Raw genomic sequence first — 13720 nt, 5'->3', positions numbered from 1 at the left:
CTACAAATCACACTTAAAACTTATACAGAATTTTGGGTGAGTGGTTTTACAGCCCATTACTCCAAAAATAAACCTAATTGGATTAGATGTGTTCATTAAGATTCCCTCACCTTAAAAAGTCAAACTTGATAACTACCTTCCTCCCACAGAAGGTAAAAATCACGACGACAGATTGTGTGTGCTAATTAGCATAGCATACCTCATTAAGGCGTTGGTGTGTACACGTGTGTGTGTGTGTGTGTGTGTGTGTGTGTGTGTGTGTGTGTGTGTGTGTGTGTGTGTGTGTGTGTGTGTGTGTGTGTGTGTGTGTGTGTGTGTGTGTGTGCAAGTCGGTCGTCAGGAGCTCAGCAGGAGGACTGATTTAAAAAGAGCCTTTAGACGGCGAGCAAGATGTCAGTCTTTCTAGCTGGTGGGAGAAAGCAGTCGGTTTGGCAGCTAAATCGCTGACAGGCTCCAGTAACATGCCAAAAATATGTTCCGCCACCTGCCAAAGGCTGACTATATAGTCTGTCTATATTTAACTGTGAGACCAAAAGAGTGTTTACTATTCTATGAGCGCCATTTTTATGTGGGTGACTCAGCCGTGAGTGAAGACGTTGGTATCGTGTCAGACTATCTGGTTAGAAGATCAGCTAATCCAATGACTCCAATGATGGAGACTAAAAATATTTTTCGTGCAAATAGTGGTCCATTCCAATACGGTACAGACAGAAAAGTCTAATCGACATAGTTCTGGTAGTTGTGTCTCTGTGTCTACCTGTAATGTGCTCTTATATACAAGGTGGCTTCTTTCTCATTTGTTTTATTCATTTATTTTTTAAATGAATAAATTCAGTTAGTTTGTATCCAGTCCCTGCTCCCGCCTGGCCACTTGAATCATCCACGAATGAATTATTCCCCTCAAAGGTCGGCGCTTGTCGAGACGGCTTACTATTGTTCATTTGCTTTGTCCCCACGGGCGGGTCCACTAATCACGTCTTAACCATTTGAATTTGTTTAAATTGATGCAAAATTATGCCATTTTGCATGCTGATGTGACAAGGCCTCAAGTGAGGCTCATTGAAAGTCCAGGTCTGAACCACATAAAGTGTGGACACAAAAACACAAATTTAAACCTTTTTTTATCCAAGTCAGCTTGTATTACACTATGATCCATCCTTATCTCCTCTTTTGTGACTGGTAAACATTTAAAATCTGAAATCAATAAACATTACTGGGATTTCAAATATAATAAAACTTCTAAAAAAGCTTGGATCACTAATATTTTGTGTATATTCCTGCTGCTGCATCTGCTACGATTGACACTTGACCCACATGCATACAATTGACACACACGCATATAATCAGTTTTTGTTGACGGAACAACGCTGCTATCACCATCTGCAGAAATAAAGAATGAAGGGTTGTTTCTGAAGTGGGAGCAACGGTTCTGCTGTAACTGGAGAAGATCCCGTGCACCGTGTGAGTAATATGAACGTAAACTTCTCGTCCTCGTGGTCAAACGATCAAAAGCGAGCCGATGCGGTTTCTCGCGATGTTTCTTCCCAGTTTACACAGTTTGTCACTTGGAAACCCTGAGTAATGGGAATCGTTCAAGGTGCAAATACACAAATACAGCACGGCTGTGCTGTTGTTCACCACAAAGACTCGACAGGCTTTATCTTCTAAAAATGGACTCAATCTGCAAACACACAGAAAAAAACCACTGCGGCAGCGACAGTTCTACCTACGGCCTGTCCAGCAGGCATCTTGAGCGTCATTATTTATAGCTCCTCTGCTGGTTCCCGTTCTCCCTGATAGCATATTATGATTATGCTTCCCCTCTATTTATTAGGTTTCTGGGGCCCCGTGTGTCGACCGCAGCACTTCTCAGCTCCGCCGCAAAGCATAAAGTTAAGCGTGAGGTCCCATACGTAACTGTGAATAAAAATAAAAAATAAAATCCTGAGCGCGATTCCGGCACACTGCGGCGGACGACGGCTCCTGCTGGCGGTTTTAAAGGTTGTGGCCATCCAGAGCTCACTCGGTGACCCTGAATGCAAATCCCCTGTAGTCCCCAAAGCCTCTGGTGCCTCCTTAAAGCTCGCCGAGAGTGACCAGTATGTCAGGGCGAGTTTTCCAACCTCCGCGGGGTCCTCGTTACAAGTGACAGTGAAATCCTCAAGTCTCTTTTCAGTTCTTCCTGGATTCCTCATCTTAACACCTGGATGCCTTCTCCTCATCTTAAATGATCCCACACGCGCCGCGGTATTGCCCCGCTTGCTTTCCCAGCTTTCTTACTGGTCAGATGAAGCTCCCCGGATGCGGACGGAGTGAGTTCTGGTAGAAGTGCACGCCGGCGCCCTTTTTTCCGCGCCGACCCCTCGGACACAGAGGGTCGAATTACTCTCAGTAGAAAGAGTGGTGCGAATTAAAGATCAATAATTGCACTTGCTTTGTCAGGTTCAGTGTTTGAATCAAGGTTTTAATGGAGATCTTGTGGAAGTATCAGAGGCACCAAGAAGCAATGAGTGGGACCAGATGTAGTTTAGGTCTCGTTTAGTGGCGAGTGGATCTCCTCGATCACCCGAAATGGTCGAAATTCAAATGCCTTTTTATTTGTGCGAGAGGCTTCTGTAGATTTGTGCTTTGGCTTTCTGTAACTCTCAAACGACTCCTGCCGTTTGCATCAAAAATCTAAACACACGCACAACACACACATTTTTTTAGATTATCTGGAGATATTATTCTTTTATCTTTTAGGTCGGCTGCGGAAAAATTCACAGATTAAACTTAAAATTCAGTTTTAATTTTAGTAGCTCTTCTTCCAGTCTATCATTATGGATTTCCCTGCTGATCTCAAAGAGAGCAATGTTGTGTGTTTTCCTGTGACTGTAAAAATGATCTAACCAGTGCTGTGCGTACCGTAGTGACACACTGGCACACACACACACACACACACACACACAGAAAGAAAGAAAGGGGGGCTGCGTTCTGATCACTTCCAAGCCAAAGCATGCGACATGATATCACATGAACACAGATGCATTACGTGTGTCGACAAGGAGGCTCACCAGTTTCCAACATGGGAAAGACCCCACAGTACACACATCGAGGCATTATGGTGGGGTTTTTTTTTAAGATTGCACTTTGCTTACATGGTTGTATTCATACATGACTCTTTCAAACTTATCGTGACCACAGTGGAGAGACAAGCCCGAATGAAGTGAACACGACGTGGTGATGGATGCGATGAAGAGCGGGGGTCCTGCGCCGCGATGTGAGTGACTGATCAACAAATTACTGACAACGATGCGGAAAATACAGAAATCCACGTCAACAGAATAACAGCTTTTAAGAAGACGCAACGAGAAACAGAAAAAAAAAAACAGAACAAAAAAAGACAAAACCACAAGCTGCTTTTTGTCTCGGCGCCCCAGAGTCCCACTTTGAAGTGGTTTTGCTTCAGAGATTGGGGGCGGTAGGGGGGGGGGGGTGTTGAGTAGTTACAGGGGTTGACAAGTTAGCAGAGGCCTTCTGTTGTGTACCTTTAGCTAACGGGGGCCCCTTAAGCACAGAGCAATCACAGAAACACAACGAGCAAAGCGGCTGCAAAACATCGATTCGTGTCCTCAAACTTCTCCCCCCCAGGCTTTGATTTCATGGAAGTCACCCCTGCTCCGTTTTAACCACAATCAGAAGCTCTGAGAAACTTGGGTTTTGAGTCTGTCGTTTAGGAATGTATTTGATAAACGTGGCGGACGATGGCATCAGGAGTTCACTGCTCTGCCGTCACCTTTTTCTGACCATCCTCATAAAATGCAGTAAAACATTCCTGTGAAAATAATATCCGTAAATTTTCAGCGAAACACTTTGTGTGTTATAAAAACTAGGGGCAAACTAAATGTTGTACTTTCAATTCTGCTTGAAAGAAGCGAGATAAAACCTTGTCAAAGGTGATTTTTTATTTATTTTTATACGTGCTTATCTGATTCTATATTTCCCAGACTGCCCGTGCAACATTAAAATATATATTATCAAGCCTCCTCAAAGCTATTGCACAAAGGTTCAGCAGCTAAATATTGGTTTAATCTATCCGCATCTGAGATTTTGTATCGTCTGCCTTTAAATACTTTGCAGTAAAAGAGAAAAAAAACTTCACTGGATTTATCTGAAAAAGTGAGAATCAGATAGTTTTTTCTCCCTTGCTTCGGTTTTCCGATTACAACCAAGGACTTGACCACTGTCCGTTATCATTGATTGGGAAATGACCTTTGTGGTTGAGTCTGACAAACAATAGCATCCTCAACGAGACCCAGAACCCAAGTCTCCCTCCCATTGGCTCAGTTAAAGACATTCATATTGTCTCTGGAAAAAAAACCCGAAGCATCGACAACCACTTCAAGTTAGATAACACTGCTAGTCGTGTCACCTGAAGTAGCTCCTACAGCACCGCTACTACGGATGCATGATGAGAGGCCGTGATTAAAACGTTCCAAGCAAAGAATTCAAAAATAAATTGTGCAGATGTTACAAGGATGCAGTGGTCTTACCTGGGGACACAGGCGGTAGAAGCCTCCCCCTCAGGGGCCTCTGGGGCGGGGCAGCAGAACTGGTGGAGCACCGTTTGGTTGCTGTGGGACGAAGAGTAGAAAGAGAAGGATGAAAAAGATGTCGTCATATTCTGAAATTTAGTAAGTAAGTAAAACAGCCTTTAAAAGAGCCCAAAGAGAACATATTGTAACATAATGTACAACACAACATGTATATTAATGGGAAAGTTTCTTAATGGGAAATGTGTTTTTTTTTCATTTAATGTGCAGTTTATAGAGCTACTATTATTTTTGAGCGAAAACAAATTGTTTACTTTACTGTTGTTGATGGGACTTCAGCAGGGGCTAGTTTAATTAATCTAAAAGTTGAGCTCTGCCCTTTGGCTCTATTGTGTATTTGAATGTTATTTTCCATGTGATATCCGTCCCTTACAGTCGAATACAGCAGAAATGGTGAGTGGTCATCGGACCCAGTACGAGCGGACGACCTTCACATTCCGCGAGTTGAGGAAGTTCACCTCGTTCCGCCATAAATTATAAATCCATCGATATAGCCGATCAAAAAACAGCGTACTACAAAGTTGAGTTTGTCCTTGTGGCTACTTCAATGTAGCGATGGAGGAGCAAGGATATACAATTTTGATGTGCATGTGAGAAAGCGTTCACCCCCTCCCCCTCCACCTCCCTCTCTCTCTCTTTCTCTCTCCCTCCACCTGGACGGTGCGCCTCATCCATCTCATCTCTCAGTATCATCCCCTCCCCCCTCCCTGCTCTCCTCCTGTCCCTTTTACACTGATTTTCCATCACTCTCTGCCCCCCCCCCCCCTCCACGCCCCTCCTCCCTCCCTTAATCCGGGTTGTTGTTGTGTGCAAAAGAGCCGTTTGCTCAATTACTCCTGCTGTCAGAAGACGTGGCCGGTGAAAAGGGCATGCCGCTCTCCATATGCCGCGTCCTCGTCCCTGGACGCGGGACACGCAGGAGGACGGAGATGACGGACCTGCATTCCTAGAGGCAACCGGCACTCCATCCTTAACTGTCGCCGTGTAGGACATCTCGCTATCATCTGTCTCTTTCTGCTTCCCCTCCTGTCTGTCCCCCGGGAGAGGACGGGGTACTCGGGGAGACCTCTTTGTCTTCTTACATACCAGCAGTGTGAGTGTTGGCTCACCTCAACAACAGCAACTCGTAACTCAAGGTCGTTTTGAAAAATACCAGCAACAACATTTTAAATCTTTGGGGGCATTGTAATTTTACAGGAGGTTATGTCCGTAATTTTACTGTGGAAAACACAGGGATTCACATCTACTACTTGCCAGGCTTCATTATCTTAGGCCACCGTGTGGAAACATCTCACGCGGATTATCTTCTGCCATCTCTCACTGGCTCACTTCCATCATCACCTGTATCGCTCCACTCAAAAACAGCTCGCAAGGGTTTTGTAGCATTTTTAGTTTACGATGCGACTCTTTTAAAAGGTCTACAGATTTATCAATGTTGAAGTCAAACATCATGTCGTGTATCATGATTCTGTTCAGTCGTGCTGGTATAAGACTGAGAGCTATAATTTCCTAATGGATCACTGTGACGATTATCCACTTTTCCCATGTTAGGGATCACGCAAACATTTATCCTGCCTCAACATCCATTTGTCGCCAGAAAATTAGCAAACCTTTACCTCCGCTTTCAAACACACCACCCTCCAACTGTTTGATGAAGATCAAATTGAACTTACACGACCTTCGTCGCTAATACCACCTATAAAAACAAAAATCTATAGGCTTTTATAAGCTCTTCCGCACACATTGGGCTTGTTTGAACGTGAGTGTAATCTGTGCACCGCGGTTTCGTCGTATTTTGTTTCAACCGCTCGCGTCTAATGTGTTTGTCGATGCGCTCCTCCATGTGTTGAATTCGGATCTGGTGTGTCAATATCTCTCCGGCTGATTCAACTTGCCTCGTGGCAGAAAAACGTCGGTTCACACCGAAGTGATACAAAGCGAAGCGGGCGCACGGTGAGAGAGGGGCTGAGGAGACGGAGAGGGGATCAAGGCTCGCAATAATTGACGGATTAGTTTCTTTGGCCGTCAGGAGAAAAAAAAAATAGCTCTGAAAACGGTCGCTCGTCGAATGACACGCATGCAGAATTGCAGACTGCCCCTGAAGGCCACACATGGTAAATCCAGACGCAATTGATCTTGCAGGAGGCGACAGCGTTAACAAAAGCGGTGCAGCTGAGGTCTCGCTCTAAAAGGGATTTTTGTTTGTTTGTTGCCATTATATGATTGCCACGTTTCTTTTTATGCAGGATTTGGGAATAAATGCATTTTAAAGACAAGGTCAAAGTCAAACGTCTTTGGGTGTGTGAAATAAAAACATTTGAGTATGATCCAACAGTAAGGTGGGTTGAACGTAAATAACCAACACCCTCTTCCAGTTCAGCATAGAGGGAATAGAGAGCAAGGTATGGAGATCATAACAATCCTTGAGCTTAATCTAAGTAGGCTTGTATATTATATAACTCCCACAAGTCAACTCATCTCATGGCAGTATTACTAGAAGCACTATGGTCACATTAAATCAAAAATGACATAACATTTTTTAAAGTAATACTTTCCATTTAGCAGTGGCTGTAAGTGCAACTTTATTATGTTTCACAGGCTAAAAGTCTGGTAAGGGTTTCAGTGGAAATAAATCCAGGGTACTGTGGGATTTTCTATGTTACGTTAATAATAAATATGATTGTGTGGTGGATTATAAGCCGAACGATATCCTTGCACTAAATGAGCACGGCACCAATCTTACGTGCACACACACACACACACACACACGCACAAACACAGATGCACTTTCGGTCGGGAAAGCCGACCATATCAATTCCTCTTAACACACGCGCGCAGTACGTTTTAAGAAAAAGCTTCCTTGAAAGATTCACGTCAGCAGGGACTCTTGGGCCGTCCCAAGCGGCTTAGCTCGGCCTGCGCAGACGAAACGGAGGGAGCTGGAGTTGGACGAGAGAGCAACCCGGCTTTCCCTGGAGGAAGCTAACAAAAGAGGGGAGGAAAAAAAACTCATTTTGTCCTCGTACTCGATCCCTTGAAAATCTCCTGACGGTGCCACCGGTCAGGAAAGCGGCAACATTTGAGCTTTATTCACACTATCTCGGTCTCACTGTGGCCTACTTGACTCCCATGCAGCACAAATATGAAACTATTTCCGCATCAAGCACTGCATTGGCCCTCCACGCAAGGTCACATTTATACAACCGACGTAGGAAAAGTCATTCGGTAACCTTCGTATCCACCTAAGCGCGGATGCGCTAATTTGTAATTTGTCAAAAGTTGTCAAACCGCCATGCAGCAATGTTACTCTGTGTACTTGTCATTCGTGTAACCGTGATCTCATGCGTGTGCAACACCTCATTTTTGTCCTGCCTGTTACTCATTATTGATTGCAGTCAATGTGCAATCCATAATACAAATTATAATGCAATGAACATGCAATTTACATGTTTGTGATGCCAACAAAACATAAATATACATCACATACACATCAGAAGCTTTGAATTGTTGCTTAAACTTCAGTTACCAGAATTTGATTTCGCAATGTGGCTCCTTACTAACACGTTTAATCACTTCCTGTTTGTCAAACATGGGCATGAACAGGAACCAGAACTAAACTGCAGCACTACTGAAGACGGTATTTTAATGTTTTCATTGCTGATCAGTGTGTCATAGATTTGGGGATATTTCATCAGCTACATGAGCTCTGTAGTCAATTTAAATGATAGGCTATCTATGATCAAAATCTTTCTTTCAACATTTTAACATTTTACGCTCTTCTTCAACTTATCGCCCAACTGTTGGTCCCTTCACAATAAAACTGATGCAGAGAGGGAGGGAGCTGAGCCCGGAGCGAGAGACACCACTTCCTAGCGCTCGCTTGTCAAAAGTTCTCCGTCAGCTGAAAGGGTTCAAGACCGACACTGAGCTGGATTTATATCCGGAAATGTTCAGTCCGTTGACAGATGTGTGACAGATATCTGGGTTATTTTTTCAAACTTTGTGCAGAGTTGGAAGACATTACAGAGGAAGAAACAGGGAAGGCAAGTTTTTATTTTGCCACAAAAAGAGTTTTTTAACCATCACTGCGACATTGAGACTGAGATGAGAGTACTTTTTGTGCTACTATTGATCAAAACCCAACATTTCCTGATTTGGCAACTTCAAAATAAAAGCTTTTATCAGCTTCAACCTTTATTCTGAACAATTTCTCAGCAAAAGATCTTATTACAGAGTTAGCAGAGCCTTATTTGCAGTCATTCTTCAATTAAACCAGCCTACTAATGCTACACAAAGTATCAATTTCAACCATAAGGAAACCTGAAGAATGCTGTGACTAATTTTCCCATGACACCAGCAGTTTTTTCCTCCCCAGCTGGTGCCTCCACTATCGAGCAGTTGTATCAGCAGCACTGCGCTGTGTTGCTGCAGGGCCATCTGCCGAAGACTTGGCGGTGGGTCAAATTGAACAGATATTCGCCACGCTTCACGCTGACGCTTGACAGCTATCAAACTCACGCGGTTGTCTTATATCAGCCAGGGCTTGGCCTGATGAGGAAACTCCCGTCAACCAGAATGGACACATACATTTTGTTCTCTCCTGTACACTCCTGGTTTTTAAAAGAAGTAAAAGAGGGATGCGGGCAGGCAGACGACGGAGGAAGCATGACGAAAATGGAAAGAAAGATGATTTTTCACCACATGATCCACTTACAATAACGTGTTTGCTCCGGTACCCACACGTATGACTCATTCAGTCTTCATGTCCTGCAAATGTTGTTTGCTTCTTTTAGCGTTTGCTCTAAGTTGAATCCTCCAGTGACATCACCGGTGGAGTCATCAGCCCCTCCCCATGGCACCGCGTACCTGATGACGTAATCCTGGCATTAACGGGTTGACAGATGGGGGAGTTGATGATATAACCATAATGGCCATCTGAATGTGATGCAATCCACATTGTGGCCGACCAAAATGCTTATAATATGTACCAAACCCACTAACAAACGACTGGTTCGTCATTTCTACCTGGGGCCGACATGGAAAGATAGAAATCTGTATCAAACCAGGCATTTAATGTGATGTAACAAACCCAACTTTGAAATATTATGCAGAAAAATTACTGCAATGAGGCACAAATAAGAAAGAATATACATTTTTGAATAGACGTACATGAAAGGAAAGTAATTGGATGAAGGGATGTGTGTCCACAGGTGTGAAGAATGCAAATGAATGATAAAGTATCCAGGGAAATTAGAAGCTAAGTGGATGTATCCTGTGTTTTTTTTAGTTTTTTTTTACCATTGCACATTACAATAAATCACGGTTGAGCTTTGGTTGAAGCTTTGTGTAATGTGTCGAGAACACCAGGAAAGCCGATTGGACATGCCGTGCCTGTTCCGATCAGCTCTGCAATGCCTCGAAGCTTTAGGTGGATGGCTTTGAACATTACTCTGGGTTGTAAAGTTAACCATACCTGACATTTCCCTGGGCAAGTGTGTGCCTGTGCATGGCTCTTTGTGTTTCAGAATTCAATGCAACAGCAGACATGGAGATTATGTTAGCCAGAGAGCAATGGCCCAAACAAATGAGGCTCAATACTATAAATACAATAGAATATATCAGTTAAAACGACGCAGAGTGTATATTACAGACAGATCAACGATTATGCACTATAAATAATGTGTGTTGCCTGTAGTTTTCCATTAAAAGTGTCCTATAATACAGCTGTTTCCATATTATCAAATATGTGTCCAGTCTGAAATCCTGCTCAGAATACTAGAAACACAGGCGCACACTGGTGCACATGGCGCAAAACAATTAGGATTGTCCATTGAGGGATTTTCGGGGCTAAGCTCTCAGAGAAGTGAAATCTCTGCGACAGATGGGTGGACATTTTTCCATAACTGCACACTGTTCCTTCTTCTCAAAATTCCACATTCCCTGAGCGGCCGCAGAGGGCATCAGCTCGCTGACCAGTGAGAGTCGTCAAACCTCATTACCTACCAGGGAGGAATCCCGCCATCTTTGAGGGTCAAATGTTATCTATCATGCAGCTCTTACAACACAAACACTAAAATACCACATTTTAGTCTTTGCATTATTTTTAAAACACCTGTCTGTGTGCAAGGTCAACGCATTGGTTTCATCACGACGCCACTAGTTTAGCAGCTGCTAACGACCAGCTAAAAGCACATTTTGTGCTCCAATCCAGAAGTAATTACTTCATCTTGAAACATCATTAAAAAAATGTTTCTACTACTACAACTAATAATACATAATGTTAGGATGTGCATACTATTTAAGAAAATGTTTTAATATATTTGATTTTCTCATCAAATGATCTGCTTAAATTACACAATCAAATTGAGGGACGGCGGGCCGTTGATTTCCATTTTGCAGCCCAGATTCTAAAAGAAAAAAATATGTAGATTGCATTCCGATGACAGACACTGTCTGCTGTTTCTCATTATGTCTACTGTTCATTTGCATGAAGAAGACATGAAATGCATCAATAAGATATGTGAATAATTTACTCCCAACCATGAAGGAGAGAAGTCACTATGCAGATGGTGCCACATGACTAGCGGCAAAAGCATATTTCTATGCAGAGCCGTCATGTGGGTGTGCAATATTTACATAGAAAAGATGGTGTCATCTGGAAGTGTCAAGGACGAGGATGACACATCTTTCACTGAGTCGACGTAGTGCACCAGAGACGGAGGACCGCCAGTTGGGATGTAAGTTAAAAAAATTAAATAAAAATGTCGTAATTTTGATTGCTTGGGAATTGCCGAGGGAAAGGAGGTAAACAGATGGAAGCGAGGCAACATTTGGGCTCTCCAGCCCTGTGGGGGCTTCCCTGTATGTTTGGTCTTATTAACCCTATTCGTGTGATTCCAGTCGACCGTACAGCCACTACATGAATGAAAAGGTGAGAAACTCATCCCAGAAACGATCCCCTTATCTTGTCCTTTTAACACCCAAACACAACTCACAATCTTTAACGCACACAAACACACACACGGCTGGATTACCGACAACAGGGGCTGTCTTTCGCCTTGCTCAACTTGTGCATGAAAACAGCTAATATTCTACCCGGGAGTCAGGAATCACCCGGCAGCTACATCCTCTGAGAAATGAAGCAATTTAAAAGCACTACTCTCCGAATGTGATATTCATGATTTGGATTCCAGCGGCAGCCGAGCAAAGCCACCCTGTCATAAACGGAGCGGACGTGATTCCCATTCAGACCGGGGGAGGCGAAGTAAAGAGCAGAGGTTCGCAGGAGAGGGAGAGGCGGATTCAGCTCTCGAGTATTGACAGCAGGAATGCGAAATTCAGAGAGAGAAAATATGTCTATTTGAGCTCATCGCATCCATCATCCGTCATTCTATTTTCCCCTTGAATCTCTATCACTGTCCCTGAGAGACAAACACTCAGCGGGGCAGTGGTTCTACTTTTCTGTCAGCCTCCAGGGACTGTTCCCCTAAATAATCACAAAACAATACATATGTTCTCATTGTTGTGTTGCTTTTCAACTGGGCAGCTGTTCGCTCTTACGGCTCCCATTAACCTTGTTTTCAGCTAAGAGCTCTTTGTAAAGCCTCTGTGTGCTTACCTGCCCAGCAACAACGGGCAGACAGACAGTCGGCGATACGCTGGTCAACACGGAAAAGCCTTCAGCGGCGATGCTGACAGATATGTCCTGTAGGCGCGGATGGAGCAAAATGGTGGGAGGGAATATCAGATTTAAACTCAGCGGTTTAAAACTGATACATGAATCTCAATTAATAGCAGTTTTGCTTTGAGTCGTCAACAAATTTGCTAGAAAATTCACCATAACAAGTTGATGAGGTGGTGATATCTCGAATATGTTTTACAACATTCCCCACTGCACCAGGTGGCAAACAAATCAATGAATATGGTTTTAACATCTGGTTAAAATCATTTTTACTTTCTGTACTAACATGAATGGGAGCAAAACCAATGACTTCTTGGCAGGTTTAATCTAATCCTTTACAAGGGTGGCCAGGTTTAGAGCGGAATGCGATACCAAGCATTCCCACCTCCCTCGTTGCTAATTGTTGCAGGTTGACTACTAAATGCATGGCATGATAGTGTTGGTTGATATTGGTTGGTACTAGCTTAAGCACATGTATTATAACGGGATATTTTGATATTTTGGACTTCATACCAAGGTTTTTTTTTACATATAAAAAGCTGCATAATATTGGGTTTGGGGATCTAAAAGTGTTACACAGGCATTTTTCACTTTAAGTTGCCGCTTTGTGCAATTGATTGTTTGCCAGTAGGGTGTAAGGAAGGATACTTATAAGTATCTTAACAAATGGCCAATAACAAGAAGTGTGACCCAGCTGGCCACACAACTGTGTGGGCTTACGAAAAAATACCTTTTTTAACAAAGATTAGTGTTGCTCTAAGGTTTGACCTTGTGGTAAGTTCTCATTGCACCCATGAAGTCAGTCAAATATTAAAAGGAATTACCCATATAGATTCAGATAAGGGATAACTTGGCTTTAAGCAAAGGCCATGAGACCTGGAGATCAATGCTGGAGTGGAGCCTGGGCTCGAAAATCCGCAGGCTCATTGATCTGAGAGCATCAGAACAAGGATACTGCAGCGTCCAGCAGGCACTCAGCGGGTTTCTGAATTCCTACCTGCATATGTGCTGTCTGCATATGAGATGGCATGCACTCTGCGCTCTGGGGCTGGTGCAAAGCCAGTAGGAGAAAAAAAAGAAGGCCAGAGAGGGGCGCAGTGGGCGTCAGTGGCGGTCCAAAAAAACATGCGGGCCGCCAGGTGGCAGGTGACAGGTGGCATGTGGCACGTTAGTGTGCATTAGCGAGTGTTTTGTGTGCAAAAGCAAGAGCTTAAAATATCCGTGAGAGTGAGACGGAGAAGCACATGCAAGCTATATGAGAACTTTGGGATTTCCACCTAAGGCAACGGGATAGCCGCCTCTCAGACGAGCACTGCACACACCACCTCCTCACCAGGCTTCCTGCCACTCTTCTTGACTATCTCGTAGTTTCACATGCACGCACCATGGCAACCCCCAGAGCGTTTGGAGGGAGGACCAAAGGACAGGGCGGACTGAACCCTCTAGC

The 13720-nt window shown here is 43.7% G+C and overlaps 1 protein-coding gene across 2 annotated transcripts in view; it reads right to left on the bottom strand.

The window, feature by feature from the left end:
• iqsec3a (IQ motif and Sec7 domain ArfGEF 3a) overlaps window positions 1-13720 on the bottom strand; it is a 63967-nt gene that overhangs the window by 46776 nt on the left and 3471 nt on the right. For both annotated transcript variants that reach the window (XM_078100319.1, XM_078100320.1), the window contains exon 2: window positions 4533-4613. In XM_078100319.1, coding sequence (XP_077956445.1) covers window positions 4533-4613 — 81 coding nt within the window. The remainder of the gene's footprint in view (window positions 1-4532; window positions 4614-13720) is intronic.

This window comes from Gasterosteus aculeatus, chromosome 4, assembly GCF_964276395.1.
Source record: "Gasterosteus aculeatus chromosome 4, fGasAcu3.hap1.1, whole genome shotgun sequence".
NCBI classification, from domain to species: Eukaryota; Metazoa; Chordata; class Actinopteri; order Perciformes; family Gasterosteidae; genus Gasterosteus; species Gasterosteus aculeatus.
This window is presented reverse-complemented; position numbering and strand designations above follow the sequence as displayed.